Source organism: Pteropus alecto, unplaced genomic scaffold (genome assembly GCF_000325575.1).
Source record: "Pteropus alecto unplaced genomic scaffold, ASM32557v1 scaffold24, whole genome shotgun sequence".
NCBI classification, from domain to species: domain Eukaryota; kingdom Metazoa; phylum Chordata; class Mammalia; order Chiroptera; family Pteropodidae; genus Pteropus; species Pteropus alecto.
Window position 1 is genome coordinate 23327422 of NW_006439192.1, and position 16617 is coordinate 23344038.

Below are 16617 nucleotides of genomic sequence, written 5' to 3' on the forward strand. Positions count from 1 at the left end.
ATGGAATATTCCTCAGCCATAAGAAGAGATGAAATACTGCCAATTGTGACAACATAAATGGACCTTGAAGTGATGATGCTAAACGAAATAAGCCAGACAGAAAAAGTTAAAAATCACATGATATCACTTATATGTGGGAAATAAACCTAAAAGCAACAAATGAGCAGGACAAACAAACAGAGACTCATAAACATGGACTATAGGCTAGTGGTTACCAGAGGACTATAGATTAGTGGTTACTAGTGGGATAGGGGAAGAGGGGGAAATAGACAGGGTAAAGGGGGTCAAATATAGGGGGGTAGGGGAGGGTGAAGTGGGTAAACGTGATCAAATATATAGTAGCTGAAGGAAACTGGACTTTGGGTGGTGAACACACAATATACAGATGCCAAATGATAATATACATCTGAAAATTATATGACTGTATTAATCAATGTTACCAATAAACTTAATTAAAAAAATAAATAAAATAAAGTACATTCAGAAAGAATATATGCAAAAAGTGATTCAAAAGCATGCAAAACAGGCTGACTGCTCTGATATTTACTACAACAAATATGTGCTTGTCCTGCAGGCTTAATTCAGTAACTTAGCCTTTTGAACAAGAACTGCTCTTTGCACGTCTATCAGATAGTTAAGTATAACTGTATGAAGCTCATTTTTTTGTGTGTGCAGCTTTACTGAAATAAGTTACACACCATATAATCCACCTAATGTAAGTGTGTAGTTGAATACTATAAATTTTTAAAAACAAAAGTCAAGTTCACAATATTAAAGAACACTGGGCAAATCACTGCTTATAAAATTCTCAGGTGACAGAAGACTTAAACATGCAATTTGGCTCTGTCCTTTTGCCCCAGAAGATAACTGTAAAATCCCCTGCTCAGTCTTTGCACTTATTATATAGTCTCACTACTTCTAAGAAACAGATTACCTCTGTACATTATTCTGTTGCCATGTTAGCTGCGCATAGCACTGATTCAACTGGTGCATTATAAGGTGTACTTGAGGAGAGCCAACATTGCTGGGCATAACACTGTAAGGACCCGTGAGAAGAGTTTGAAGCAGACAAGATAGAGTCTACGGAAAGAAAAAAATTCATAATAGTTACTGATAACTTGAGAAAAATGTAGCACACTTCAACAACAAGATTTAAAAAATTTACTTTCATAGTAAACTTTACCTGCTGGTCTTGCATCAAAGTCTGACAAATACTGACACTGAAATCAAGTTGTTTCTTTAGTTGACTGATTTGTTCTTGCCATTGCTCTTTCTCTTCTACATAAGAGAGTTCTGATACCCAGCGAAGGTTTTCCTGACGTTGCATGCTGATATTCTGTTGTCTTGTCTTGGCTAAAGGACGATAATTTCCATCTGCTGAAAAAGGGCGACTATTCTTCCACCTAATGAAAGATTTAAAGCATTAAGTCATCATATATAATTGTTTGGTTTTTAAAATCTAGCAGTAAACCCTGACATCCTGGTGCATAGAGCAGTATTCTCTTTTTAAGTTTGAAAGACCCAAAAAATATAGAAAACAAAGGGGAACAAACATTCCAGGCTTTTAACCTTATACAATTATTATTTTTTACTCTTTTCCAGTGTTTTTCATTTATGTCTTAAAAACAGAAGTATACACACAATTCTGTATTCTGCAAAATAAAAATATTGATTATATCACGAGCATTTTTTTCATTCTTCATGCTTTAAGCTTAGCCATATTACATCATCAACTGGAATTACTTAACCATTTTTTAATCGTGAAACATTTTTCACTGTTAGAACAATGTAATGAATATCTTTAAAAAAGCTTTTTCACTATTTACGATTTTTTAATTTTTGCTAAACTCCCCAAAACAGAAGCAAAGATCAAAGCTTATAAATCCTGATCCTGTCTAGCTGGGATGTATCTCAGCAACACTTGTGCTATAATACAAAATTTATTTGGTCTTTGTCCCAGATTTCAAACAGTGCTCCTCCAACTCTTGGCATCCCTGAGTATCTTTTGTTATTCATAATAAGCCCCTTTAAACCACACAAGTGTTTATGTTAATAACTCTTGGCAGGCCACAGACAGCTTCATTTTAGGGGCTGGTCACCAAAAAAACCAACCAGGTGATTATAAAGGAGTTGGCACGTTCAGCTCCATTCCTCTAACTCCAAGGAGCGTAGTAGGGTAGGGAATGGAGATTATTTAATCACTTATAGCCAGTGATTTAATCAACTGTGTGTATGTAATGGAACTGCCACCAAACTGCTGAACTAGGCAGTGGTTAGGAGAGCTTCTGGGTTGATGAACACACTTGGGAGAGTAGTATGCCCAGAGAGAGCATCAAAGTTCTGTTCCCCTTCTTCTACCCAAACCTATACATCTCTTCCATTTGGCTGTTCCTTTATAATAAACCAGTAAACACAAGCATTTTCCTGCATTCTGTGAATTGTTTTAGCAAATTATGGGACCTGAAGAGGTGTTGTGGGAACCCCCAAATTTATAGCCATGTCAGACAAAAGTGTGGGTACCCTGGGGACTGGGGACTTATGACTGGCATCTGAAGTGAGGGCAGCTTTGTGGGACTGAGCCCTTAACTTGTGAGGTCTGCCCTAACGCCAAGTAGTTAGTGTCAGAATTCATCTAAATTGTAGGACACCCAGTTGGTTCGGAGAATCAAAGAAATGCTTGGTGTTAGAAAGACCAGAGACTCTTTAAATCAAGCAAAAATTTAAACCAGTGAAACTAACCTATTTTTAGTTTCCTTTAAACGGTAAGAGTTATGATTCATGCTGTTAGGAGGATACATAGAAAAGTTATCATTTGAACTGGCATCTTGCTCCTCTTCTTCCTCCTCTTCATCTGTCCGAACGACTCCTTCAGAAAGGTAACCATCTTCATCTCCTTCTTCATCTAGTGCACACTGGGTAGAACCTCCCCAAGTTGCCATTGTTCTAAAGGGTAAAAGACAAAAACCAAGTGATCATTCTGGAGATGAGCTAAATACTTTACCACCTACTATGTGCCAGACATATGTATATCAAATATATACATATATGTGCATGTACGTGTATATAAATTTTCACTGAATCATAGTAACTACAAAATGAGTAGTACTTTCCCCACTGTTGTTATAGAGAATATGTTTACTCTGCCTTCCACAAAACAATTCTTCAAATAAGCTAAAATTTTTTTCCTAAACCCCCTTCGACTTTTAACTTTTCCTTGAGTAACAGTTTTATAGATCACAGCTGTCCATAGAACTTTCCACAATAGCAGTGATGATCTATATCTGTATTGTGCAATATAGTAGCTGCTAGGTATGTATGACTAACGAGCACTTAAAATGTGGCTAGTGTGACCGAGAAAATGAATTTTTAGCTTTAACTTAGTCACCTGTATCTAGTGGCTACCATATTGGAAAGCACAATTCTATACCCACGGTTCTCAAACCTAGATGCTTATCAAAATTATCCAAAAAACTTTGTTAAAGTACAACTGTGTGGTACTCAGAAAAGAACAAAATACTGTAGATGTACTTTAATAAATGCATACGGGGACACCAAGAATGGGAAAAGTTCTTCTAAGAGGAAGAAAAAGAGGGAAGCTTGGTGCAGTGTTCCAGAAATGCCATCTGAGAATATCAAAATATAAGGTCACGAGAAATATGGATTCAAATTTTTAGACCTGAATACTACTATATCAATAATAAACAATCTCACAGATTACTAACTCTTATAGAAATATTCTTGATATGAAAATTTCAAAATTAAGTCTTAAAAACTAAATGTCTTATATAATAAAATATTTTAAGGTTGTTAGAAACTTTACAAACAGCAGATGTTCAATTTAAGTGAAAAAAGTGCTTATTTCTGGCCTGATGGAAAAGCACCACAAAGTATCAAGCATTTCTCCTTTTTACAAGTTTAAACCTTAAGAAAATAAGGTTTATCTATTCAAGAAAATCTATACTACCATTTGATAAAGTGCCTTAGTAATTAAAAAAGAGAAAGTTGATACTAGGGAAATTGTGAACAGAAAGTAGCTCAATTTAGTGAAACTGAGTCACAAAGGTGATGCTTAAACATGACCCTCACTGAAAGAGATTTGTGCTGTGATGTAGAGGCAACAAGGCTGTCTATCCTACAGGCCTCAAGTCGATGATGTTAACAAAAATGATTGAAACAATTCTTACTTTTCTGTTCTACTTTGTTGAGGAGTACACAGGTTTTCAGATCCCTCACTTCTCAGTGAAACAGCCACTGGAGATGCAGTTTCAGCTAGACCTTGCCTCCTCTGATGTTCAGCCATCAGAGCTTCAAGCTGCTTTCTTCTCTGGCGCAGCTCTTCCCTTAACATTTCATGTCTTTGCATTTCTGACCACAGCTATTTAAAAATCAGAGTCAGGTTAGTGTAAACATCCGGATTTGTTTTCGTCTTAAAGAATAACAGGCTAATACTACTGTCAATACCAACAAAGATTTATATTCTCATTCTATCCTTTTTATACTGAGATATCCAAGTAGGCTAAAATATTTTAGTGATAAATAATAAAAAGTTAGGCAATCATTAATTCTTGATAAAAACAATACATTTCATCAACTATTAAGAGAAAGTTAATAATGTTTCCTATAAATCACATACAAATAAAATGCCAAAAAATAGGTTTTTCTAACTGAAATGATTACTATTTGTTGCAACTATCCTTTACATATAATTCTACCAAATATTTTCTAAAAAAAGTCAATCAAGACTATTTTGAAATGACCCTAATTACTTTTTGGAAAAAAATTATTTTTTCCGCCAACTAAAAGACACAGAACAGGCTACATTTAAAAACATGTTTCACAGATATTTCTTACGACATGACATATATAGCATAAGGAATATGGTTAATATTGTAATAACATTGTATGGCATCAGAGAGGTATTATTAGACTTATCAGGTAATCACTTGGAAAGGAGTATAAATGTCTAATCACTATGTTGTACACCTTCAACTATTAAAATATTGTATGTCAACTGTAATTAAAAAATAAATTTTAAAAAATTTGTAACTTAAGACTTAAGAACTTAAGACTCAAGGGTACAATATACAGTACCTCGTTATCTACTATTGAAGGATCTTCCGGCTCAAAAACAGATTTGCTTGCATTGGTTACATTTTCATTAACAGTTGGGGTTGAAGTAACAGCTGGCATATATATTTTTGTGGGACAATTACCCGCACTAGTGGCTGACAGCTAAAAAAGGATTTGTAAAAATTATTATGAGGAATTAAAGCAATTTTGTTAATTCCATAAAAGCAGTTATTGTACTACTTTTCTAGGGTTCTAGTAACATATTTAATGTTATTAGAAGACCTCAATTGCCATCATAATCCAAAGAAAATCTGACATAATAAAGATGAGAACACAGGCTAAAGTTGATGAGTAGTAATCAACTTTCAGGAACAACAGAGAAAACAGGAATAAAATGTTATTGTAAAAAATTTCATATATTCAACCCAACTCTAGCATATATTCCTCTGGACATTGTATAGACTGGGAATAAGAAAAAAGGATTAGATAAAGTAGAAAAGGTAAGAGTCTAGAAAATAAAGTTATATTAAAAATATCGATGTATTTTCCATTCCTTGAAAACAAAACCTGACTAAAGAATAAAGCTAACCCGTAAAGTTCAGGAAAAAAAATCTCAAAAAGAATTCCCTTTCCATATCAACTCCTCTCCTGATTACCTGACATGGTCAAAGACTGTTCATTCTCTGTTCAAAGACTATGTATAGGGTACTATTAATAAGCAAAGGTATATACAGTTAATATTCAAATTACAAATAAAATATTTCAATTAATCTCCCTAGATAACCCATGATGGTTTAAAAGCTTTATTATATAATCTTAGTCCCTTAATTGCTATGTTCAAACCAGAGTATTTTAATAGTTATAAATACCCATGTTCTGAATCTACAGCTAGCTACAGATTTCTAACAACTAAAAGAATGGAAATAATCAGTCAATTCCTATGTGCTAGCTTTCACAGTATAAATATATATCCCTAACCCATTTCATTACTTCATCCGTTTCATTAATCATAAAATTAGCAGGTATGTCTGTTGTCTCAGTACTAGAAAAAGAGTACTTTCAGTTGACATTGTTTTAAACATCTTTTCAAAGAAAGAAATTTCCTAATTACCTGTAGGTCAGGACATGCCTTTTGCAATGCTTGAATTTTCTCTTGAATCTTAATCAGTTTCTTTCTTTCTTCCTGCAATTGTTTGAGCTCTCTCTGTTGCTGCTGTAGTTTAGCCTCATAAAATTTCTCTCTATAATTAAATTAACATATTTGTGGGCTCTAGTAAATCTGATAGCATTAAGCATGATATAATACAGTACACTTAGCCAAGTAGTTTCTCTATTACAGACACTAAATTTTTATTAAATGAAGGCTATGAGCTTAACATACCTTGCCTTTTCATTTACTCCAGCATCTTTCTGTATTTTATTGGCATTTCCTCTAGTGTTATTTGCATTTTGTTTAGTGTCTTCTTCTGCTGGGTAGAAATCATCCACATTTGAAGTACTGGCAGAAATAACTCCTTGATCTGCTACATCATCATCCTAAAACCACATCATTATATTAAAATAATCTTGATATATCCATTTTATATCTTAGTAAATACCATTAATCCGTCAAATTTACATAGAATAAAAATTAAAGAAGCAGAGAAAGTACATTTTTTTGAGAACACTGAAGTTACTCCTTTACCAATGGCAGAAAATGAGTATTAAAACTAAACAGTACATTTAAAACTTGAGCTGCCTATTACACAGCAATGACAAATATTAAGTTGCTTTTTTTTATCTTGACCAGATACTGAGCTATTAAAGAAAGCTTTCTAGAAAATATAAAGATTAAAAAAACATACTATTGGAGCTGGGAACTCTTAAGATTTAACTATGATATTAACGATTTCATAGAATCAATGTCCATTGAATGGCTCACAATAGAAAAACTAATGAGAATTTACCACATCAAATCTATAATAAGTACTGTAAAAACAACTAAAGTTCCTATCTTCCTAACGGTAGATCCACATCTTCTCTTGAAATCAATATACCTATTAAAATGGGAGTTTGGAGTGAACTACTACACTTTCTTAAAAACATTTAATTCTACATATTTTACACTTATTTACTTATGCTTTCTCTGAGGTCCTCAACTGAAACGTTAACCTTTGGAAATATCATTCTAATAAAACCTTAAAGAGTTAGAGCTGACTGTTAATTATAAAACTATCTAATTGATTTTAAGTTTGTAGACAGTGTTATTTTGGTCTGCAATCTAAAAACCAACCTAATTCCTTATTAGTATGGATAGGATTACAAAGTAACTAGGTTGGGACTTGAGAAAAAAGCTAGATCATGAGGTATTTTCACATAATAAAAAGTAGAAAAAATATGATACAAGATATATAAAACAACAGTGCATGACATTTCAGAGGGCAATATGAGTAAACAACTGAAATGACATAATCTCCAACACTAAATACTAAGTAATTGACTAAAGAATTATTGTACTGATACGTGTTGCATAACAGACTAAGTAAGGAACTAAGAGATGGCCATCTGGAGACTTCTAAGACACATAAAGTTTCATAAGGACAATGTAAGTTGTCCAAGCTAATCTAATCATTAAGAGTAATAATAGCTTTATAGAATCATGATAACTATACATATGTCTAGACATTCTCCTGAGTCTCTTGGCAAAGGATATACGCAAAGATACAATAAAAAAGACTACCCTTAGTAAAATGAGTAAAACTCATTGATCATTTTTTCAATAGCTCTCTTTCAGGAGGAGACCCCTTAATTAATCCCTCTAGGTTGCAGTTTCCTCATTTCTCACATATATTTCAGGTCTTAGAACACTCTCTAAAGCAAAAGATCTCCACTCAATATAGGCCTAATATTAAGCTGATTCATCTGTAAACTACCAAGTTATTCATCATTTCTGATTATTAATACTTTGGGTAATAAATGTGAAGGAATCTTTTAAAAAATGGGGAAGTCACAAGATAGCACAAGCTATTATTGTTTTAGAAGCTGTCTTAATATTCTCAAAAGGTTATACTATTATGATCAAAGTTCAAAAAGTAAAAAAGACATTTAAAAAGCAAGTCTTCTTTCCATCCCTGTCTCCTAGATCATTTCATTCTCCATAGGTAACCAATGTTATTGGTTTATATATTTACAGATATACTTTGAATATATGAGCAAAAACACGTATATATTACATACACAACTATGTGTGTTTGTATTCATGTGTTTATACAAAAGCCCTTGCTATAAGAGAGAAAACCTGGAAAAAGCCAAAAGCCAATTCCAGTACTGGTTAAACAAGCTGTAGTATATCAATATAATAAAATGCAATCAAGGGTATAGGAAAATGGACTCATATACCACTGAGATACCAATTAATAGAGTCATTCTGGAGAGCAATTAAGCAGTGTCCATTAAAATTAAAATGTGCATAAACTCTGACATAGCAATTCCACTTCTTTTCTGCTCTTGAAAAATACAAATGCAAAGAGGCTTGTACAAGAATGTTCGCTGGAGCATTCAATAGGATCACAAATTAACTAAAGCCCAGTGACACTACAGAAAACTATGCTGCAGCTAAAAAGACTTGTATTTAATACATACGCACACGTGCATATGCACTATTATTTATATCCTATAGTTACTTTTTATATAATATTTCATAATTATTCATCTATAAAATTATACAGAGCTACATATACTGATATAAAAACTTCTCTAAGACATTGTGGAGTGGGGAAAAATAGCAAGCTGTGTAATAATATATAATTTTTAAAATCAAAACTTCTATGTATTTTTTAATAAGTGCATACTGATGTACATAAAAGCACAGAAAAAGGGTCTGAGAAAATAGAATTTATAACTTCTGTGAAGGATAATGGGATTATAAATGGAGGTCCACAGGGAGTTTACTAGCCACGTTTCCCTTTTCTAACAATGGGAGCATTCATCTGTTACTTGAGTTATTCAAAATTAAGTAGCATTTTAAAGAAGTTTTGAATAAAATTTGAAATTTTTTTCATGCATGATAAAAACTGTTTTTCTATAATTTATTAATGTGGTTAATTTTAATGTTTTACACTTCATTTTTTCCAACTATAACATCTACTGATATTATCTATGTTATAGTCCTCTAAATGAAGTTTTTTGGCTTCCAAAAATGATACAAATTTCAATACTTTAGGGTCCCAACGTTATTTGGCACCAGGGATCTGTGTGTTTCTATGAAATCTAATGCCTGACGATCTGAGGTGGAGCTGAGGCAGTGATGCTAGCACTGGGGAGCGGCTGCAAATAAAAATGAAGTCTCACTAGCTTGCCCACTGCTCACCTCCTGCTGTGCGGCCCGGTTCCTAACAGGCCACGGGCTGGTACCAGGCTGTGGCCCAGGAGTTAGAAACTCCTGCTTTAGAAAGTCACTCTAAAAAATATTTCTAGTGATTACATTACTGAGAAGTAGAAACACCTAACAGATGAAAAAGAATGAATAAAAGTTCAATTATTTTTGTTGCTTTAGAAAGATTACAACTAGTCTAACAAACTGCAAAAAGCTAAATAAGTTAGTCAATACAGAAATGTTAATAGTTATGTACATACTTATGTACAATGGCTTTTTAAAATTTATGACTAATAGTTCCAACTTTACTAATTTGGTCTTACTGAACAAGACAAAATGTATATGGCTAATAGTCTCAATTCTGACTCTGATTACAATATAACCTTGGTCAATTAATCTGTTTAATATCTACCTCACTGACATTTTACAAGTAACTGGTACAAAACTGGTGATTTTGCTTATATGTAGAATCCAAAACACAAAATAAATGGGCAAACAGAACAGAAACAAACTTATAGATACAGAGAACAAATTGGTCACCAGATGGAAGAGAGGTTGCAGGGATAGGTAAAAAATGGTGAAAGGGATTAAAAAGTACAAATTTCCAGTTACGAAAATAGTCACGGAGATATAAAGTACAGCATAGGAAATATAATTAATGATAACAATGTATGGTGTTAGATGGGTACTAGACTTATCAAGGGGATCACTCTGTAAGGTATATAAATGTTTAATCACTATGTTGTATACCTGAGAGCAATAAAATATTGTATGTCAATTGTAACTGAAAAACAAATTTTAAAAAATAAAATAAAGACTAGGGTCTCCTGCAAAAAAAACAAACACATCTGTTTTTGTAATAAAGTTATTATGTTGGAACCCAGCCATACACATTTGTTTGCATCTCAAATATGGCTGCTTCTGCACTGAGTAGTGACTGTACAATCCACAAAGCCTACAATATTTACTATCTCACCCTTAATAAAAAAGTATGCTCATCTCTGATATATGGCATGTAAAGTGCTCAGCACTTAAACCTCACATACAGTAAGAACTCAATAAACAAATATTAGTATAATTATACCAACAAAATTATCAAACAAATTTTACCATTAGAGTATACTATTTGACAGTTTTTTAAAAAATCAAGCAGTATCTACCTGTACCATAGCAACAAGATCTTGTAACTGTCTAAGTTTCTGTTTTGCAGCCATAAGTCTATTGATCTTCTGTTCAAATTCAGCATCTTCTGGAGCCTCGTCAACCACACTGCTCCTATGACTAGATAATGAAGCTCCACTGACTCCCTCATCTTCTGCTTCTTCCTCCTCTTCCTCCTCATCTTCACCTTGTGCAACATGAATCCCCTGTTCTCCTTCTCTATTATATCGACAATCTGCTGGAAACATGTATTATTAAAACAGTAATTTAATAAACTTAAGAGTACTAATCAAAGAAAATCCAATTCCCAAGACTATAACAAAAATTTCTGTGAATAGTCATATTCATATGATCATACCTAAAGGAGGTACATTTAAAGCCCTTATGTTGGCAGCAGATCTGTTGTTAATTTCACAATTAGAATTAATTGATCTGCCATCTCTATTATTAGAAACACACTGTGCATTAGAATTACTATTGACTTCATTCCAGGTGGCAGCTACTTGTGGATTTCTAAAAGAAAGAAAACAGCCTGAAGTTATTTAAGGTAAAAAAATAAAAACAACACTAAAAATCAAAATTTTAGAACTGTTGATAAAATAATTCCATAAGAACATCATTGGCTACTTCCCATTTATATTCGTACTATGAATAAATGGCTTGTGCTTTTCATTAACTTCTGCTATTTGGAAATTTAATAAGAAAAACATCTGAAAAATCAAAATTATATCTAAAAATAGAGAGGTAAGAAAATGCTAAGTTAGATACTTCTTGTGATTTACTTGCACTTGATCTAACAAACAGCAAATTTACTAAACTACTTTTATCAATACTTTTCTATTTTTTTCCTTTACAGAGCAAGTAAGATTACACGGAACAAAACAGCAGACTTAACAGGAGAAAAGTTTAACTAAAAGGCAAATAGCATTCAATTGAAGTTTCTTTGATTCTATATTAAAAGTATTAAGTTAGAATATGTTCGAAAAACAAAGAAAGTTCTTACCGAATATTAGTAACAGGTTCAGAATTTTCATGCTCAGAGTCATATTCTGACTCTTCAGTTTCTTCATCTTTTGTATTCTCATTTACAGCATCTGTCATCATATCTGATGTTTGCTCATAATAATGAACTAATTCTCTTAGTTCATTCAATCTTTTTCGAACTTCATTTAACTTCCTGAAAAACAATATATATATATATATATATGTATATATTAATATCCATTTCAGCAAAGTAAAGCATGCATTGTTTTCATGATAGCAGCCAGCACAAAATTTAAACCTAGTTAAATATCTAGGCAGTGTGACTATAGAGATTTAATTTCAAGTCCAGCTTACTCAAAATCTCATCGCTTTATTTTATGTTGTTAGGGACAAAAGCCTAAGAAAACCAGTTTCAAGTGCTCACTTTAAGCAGATAGCTTAAAATTCAATGTCAAAATATATTTGATAGCTTAGAATTCAATGTCAAAAATATTTCTAGGTTTCTTAATACATATCAAAAATGAGAAGTACAAAAATACTCAATTTGAGTACCAGCTCTCAGACAAGTCAGGTATGCGGGCATTATTGAGCATTTACAGGTTCCTGATTTGTCTGTAACAGAGATCTTGATTTGTCTGTAACATACAGAGATCTATAACACAGAGTGTTTACCAAAAATAACAAGTCTGTTGAGTTTTTAGTTAAGTGGCAAGAGTTATGCCAATGTTTTTAAATCCTTAAAATACCTTTATGAACAGGTATATTATTATCCCTATTTTACAGAGGCTAAGTGAGGGTAAGTTATAAGCCCACAGTCACACAGCCTTGAGAGCTATAATTTCAGAGTTATCTGACTCTATAAAGCCTGGATGAGATCTAAACTATTTGAATATAGAAATCTTATAACTTTAGTCCAGCTATTTCTAATCTTTTATTTGAAAATGGAAATACATTACCTAACAGAAATTACCTGTATTACAAAGTCACATATCACTTGGACAACTCAAAGATTGGCCATATAACACACACACATTTCTATCACCATATCACTTAAGAATGTTTATATTATAGTTTTTCCAGTATTAGCGATAATCAAAAAAAAGAAAAATCCCAGAATTTATTCCCACTATTCAATTCTGATCTTTGTAACAATATTTGTAAAAGTGTTTTACTGGAGTTTTTCAGTTGGATTTAGATGGCCTTCATTTTCACTCTCATTCTGAGAAACTAGAGAAGCAGCAGGATAAGGAACCGATGATGTGAGGCCACTGGATTCTCCATTGACAACTGGTGCTAAGCCTACAGAAGCCGAGGGAGCTGAAGTAATACTTCTTTGATCCATACTCCTTTGTGGAGAGGCTGAAGAAGGCACAACTACCAACAAACAAACAAACAAACAAAAAACAAAAAAAACACAAGTTACCATAAACAAATATGGCATTAAACAATGATTATTCATAGTCTGCTTAGATGTAGGAAAAAAAAGTAATCATTAACATCTTAAATTCTGCAGATTTAAATTTCAGAAACTTAAGGATATAACATTCAGGTCACTTATTAACATGTCCCTCAACCAAACGCAGAGTTAAAACAGAAAAGAAAGAACACACACAAGATGGAAATTGGTAAGAATTATGATATTTTACCTTTAAAAAGTAACTAGAGTATTCTTTGATAAACTTGGTTCTAGGTTCAGTTAAACAAGGCCACTGTGCATGATGTGCAGTACACCAATCTACAGATCCTTACAGGGCAGCCTTACCATGTTATATCTCTAAGTGCTCATAGGAAATTATATTTGGGCTCCAAGATGAAACTTTTCCTTGTTCCAAAAAAAAATCCATACCATGAAATACTGCTCAGCAATAAAATGTACTAATTAGATGATGGCTAATCCTCTTTAGACCTTGAACTACATTTTAATTACTTTTCTGTCCACACAGATCATACAAAGAATATCTTATGCCTTCAAGAGTAACAGAGATTAAGAATCTTCGCACTTCTCTCTTACGACTTTAAAACTAGTCATTTATCTCTTTCTCATAGCAACAACCATAATTTTTTGTTGCCAATAATATCAATTGCTACAGATAGTCTCTTCACTCTATTCCTTGACTGTTCTACTTTTTGCTGCTTCTTTCAGTTTCCCAGTGGGAAGAAAATGACTTTTTTGGCATCATCGACAGGCAGAGTGCTGCTTTCTTTATATGTATAAAACTGATCACAAGGCCTTGAGTACAACTTTCGAATTTTAAGGTTTTCTTAGTTGTCTTAATCTGTTTAGGAAGGATAAGCACTGGGATTAGATTATATTCTAGATCAGGAAAAGATTAGCAGAGGTCAGGGAAAAGAAGAGAGTATGTTTCAGGGCCAAATCTTTTGGAGGTAGCAGAGAAATAAGAGATGAGTGAAGGATAAGGAACAGGGACTCCAGAAATGCTTCTACCCCTTGTTTTTTCTTTAATAAGATAGCAGCTGGCTGTTGGAGAATAATGACCAGCTGGGGCTGATCCTACTGACTCCATTTCCAATGCTTTAGCTCCTACTACTAACTGTTTGGGTAAGAGGCAAGAACCAGTCGTGAGAAGGTATAAGGACAACAAATGAGAACCAGCAACTAGATATGAATTAGAGGCAAATAAAACATCTGTGGAACAGAAAAGATAGTTCCTATAGTATAAGTAAGATGACTACTGACTTTCCTATTTAACTAGTATAACCATATAACTAGTATAACTAGGATGACTATGCCTTTCCTATTCCCACCTGAGATGACTATTTATATATTTTTAAAAAGGATGTAAGTTATAGAATTTCTGAGCTAGACTATTTATACTATATAAGTATCTCATAACTTTTTTATAAGTACTTTCTAAATCTAATAGTTTTTAAATCAAAGTACTAATTTGAGTTATATTTAAGGAAAAATTTTGAAAATTCTAAAAAATGCAGTATTATTATGTCTAAGCAACTAAAAGCTACCACCTTCTCTTCTACTTTTCCCTTATTAAATAAAATCCTACCAATTTTCAAGGCTCGACTTTATTCTTTCCCTTTTCTGAATTATGAAACAGATCCACCATCTATTTGGCTTTTATCATACGCTGCCTTGTTATTTAAAAACTTCACATGCAGGTCCTATTTCTCCACAAAACTTATAATTTTCTTGAAAACCTGTTCATTCATTCACCAAGTATTCACTAATTATCATGTGCCACCATAATACTATGTGTCCTACATCTTACATGGCTAAGCCAGATTTACTTACATGATGAATTGTTCAGATGCTGATCTCGAAGTGTATGAAGTTCCCCAAGCAGTTTGTCCATTTTTTGTTTCTTTTCTTGTAACACTCTCATTTTGCTAAAAAGTTGGACTTTCTCATCAGGTAAATGTTCTGAAACTGATGAATTCCTGCTCTGAGAAACCTCCCTAGTTAATGAAAGACTTTCTGCTTGTCTCCTATTATCTGGAACAGCTGGAGACTATTATAAAAAAAAAAGGAAAAGAAAAATAACGATTAAGGAATTAAAGGTTGCATTCTCATTTTGAAAGTGCATAAAAATTCTTAATAAAAAGCGATAAATATTTGCCGAAGTTGTATTGGTGGGTAAATGTATGTCTTTCCTATTCCTAAATTGCATAGTGCTTCCTGGTGTGCCACTATAACACACATGTACATATGCTTTTACAGACACACATTAACTACACGGTGGTCTTGGATTCACTGGATATTATTATCTGGATATAAATCCAGATACAGACACACATTGGTGGTCTTGGATTCACTGGATATTATTATCTGGATATAAATCAAGTAAATCTAAATTAATCCAGAAATGCCACACTTCATACAAAATAAACCTTCAAAGATATTTTCTTTTACTATCTTCTTAGAACTACCACCATAAACTCTAACTTCTTAGCCTACCAGTTTTTCCTACCACTCCTTTCTTATGTTCTTCTATTTAATATATATATATATGTGGAACATTTAGAAAATTCACTAAGGCTTTAGGGAATCATATAATGAATAAATAGCACTGATCTCAGTCCAATTTTAACATTTTGCTACATTTGCATCAATTTTTTTTAAGAGAAATGTAACATTAAAGATATAGCTAAAGCTCTAAATGTACCAGTCCCCAATCCTATTACTCTATCCAGAGGTAATCATAATATAAAATTAGATATCTACCATTCTTATATATGCTTTTATTTCATAATGCCTATTATGTATGTTCTTTATATATTTTAAATATAAACTAAGTGGTATTCTTCTTAAACTTGCATTTTTTGTTCATTAGCTCTGGTTCGGTTACTGCAACTGGTTACAGGATTTCACCCTAAAGTATATCATAATTTATTAGTCCATTTCCCTGTTCATGGGCATTTGTTTCTGACTTTTTGCTGTTATCACAATGCTGCCATGAACATTCTTGCACATATCTCTTTGTGAACATGAGTGTTTCTCTAAGGTGGGCCGCTGTATGGTTACTAGGAAAAATTTACTATATATTGTTAAATAACTCCCTAAAGTGGTTGGGCTATATTCTTATTTTCATTTGGTTGGCAGATAGGAGACAGTGAGTCTTCAATCATACTTATTTCCAGTGGAGAGGTATCAATTCACCCTTTATTACTCTAGGCCCACAACAGACTGAAAATTTTGCATTTGTATCATTATTTTAAAAGGTTAACAAATTATAAACTTATTAACTCCAAAATTAAACTTAAGAGTTTTCTTAAAATTGTTAGTAAAATAATGCAAGATGATGATAGATTCAAACACAACTTAGAAGTTGTAACCATTAACCTTTGAGAGGAAAAAAGAACACGTCATCTAGTAGCATATAAAGGGAAAATTTCACTATTCAATTCAAAGTAGATTTTCCTCTAATTTAGTGTTTCTCAACATACAGTCCCAGCACAGACTACCAGCACTGGAATCACACAGGGGAAGCCCATCCCAAATGTATGAATCATAATTTTTGAAAGTAGGGAGATTCTACTAACCAGAAATTTACATTTTTTTTTAACAATCATGC

At 32.8% G+C, this 16617-nt stretch overlaps 1 protein-coding gene across 25 annotated transcripts in view; it reads right to left on the minus strand.

Annotated features, from left to right (window-relative positions):
- Positions 1–16617, minus strand: part of PCM1 (pericentriolar material 1) — an 80195-nt gene that overhangs the window by 41891 nt on the left and 21687 nt on the right. For 22 of the 25 annotated variants that reach the window (XM_025049954.1, XM_025049949.1, XM_025049951.1 and 19 more), the window contains 12 exons: positions 14838–15054; positions 12742–12943; positions 11589–11762; positions 10944–11098; positions 10585–10823; positions 6452–6606; positions 6182–6311; positions 5092–5232; positions 4185–4375; positions 2740–2943; positions 1184–1403; positions 935–1080 (listed from right to left, as the gene is read on the minus strand). In XM_025049954.1, coding sequence (XP_024905722.1) covers positions 935–1080; positions 1184–1403; positions 2740–2943; positions 4185–4375; positions 5092–5232; positions 6182–6311; positions 6452–6606; positions 10585–10823; positions 10944–11098; positions 11589–11762; positions 12742–12943; positions 14838–15054 — 2174 coding nt within the window. The remainder of the gene's footprint in view (positions 1–934; positions 1081–1183; positions 1404–2739; positions 2944–4184; positions 4376–5091; positions 5233–6181; positions 6312–6451; positions 6607–10584; positions 10824–10943; positions 11099–11588; positions 11763–12741; positions 12944–14837; positions 15055–16617) is intronic. The other 3 variants (XM_025049956.1, XM_015592859.2, XM_025049960.1) reach the window with 2 other exon arrangements.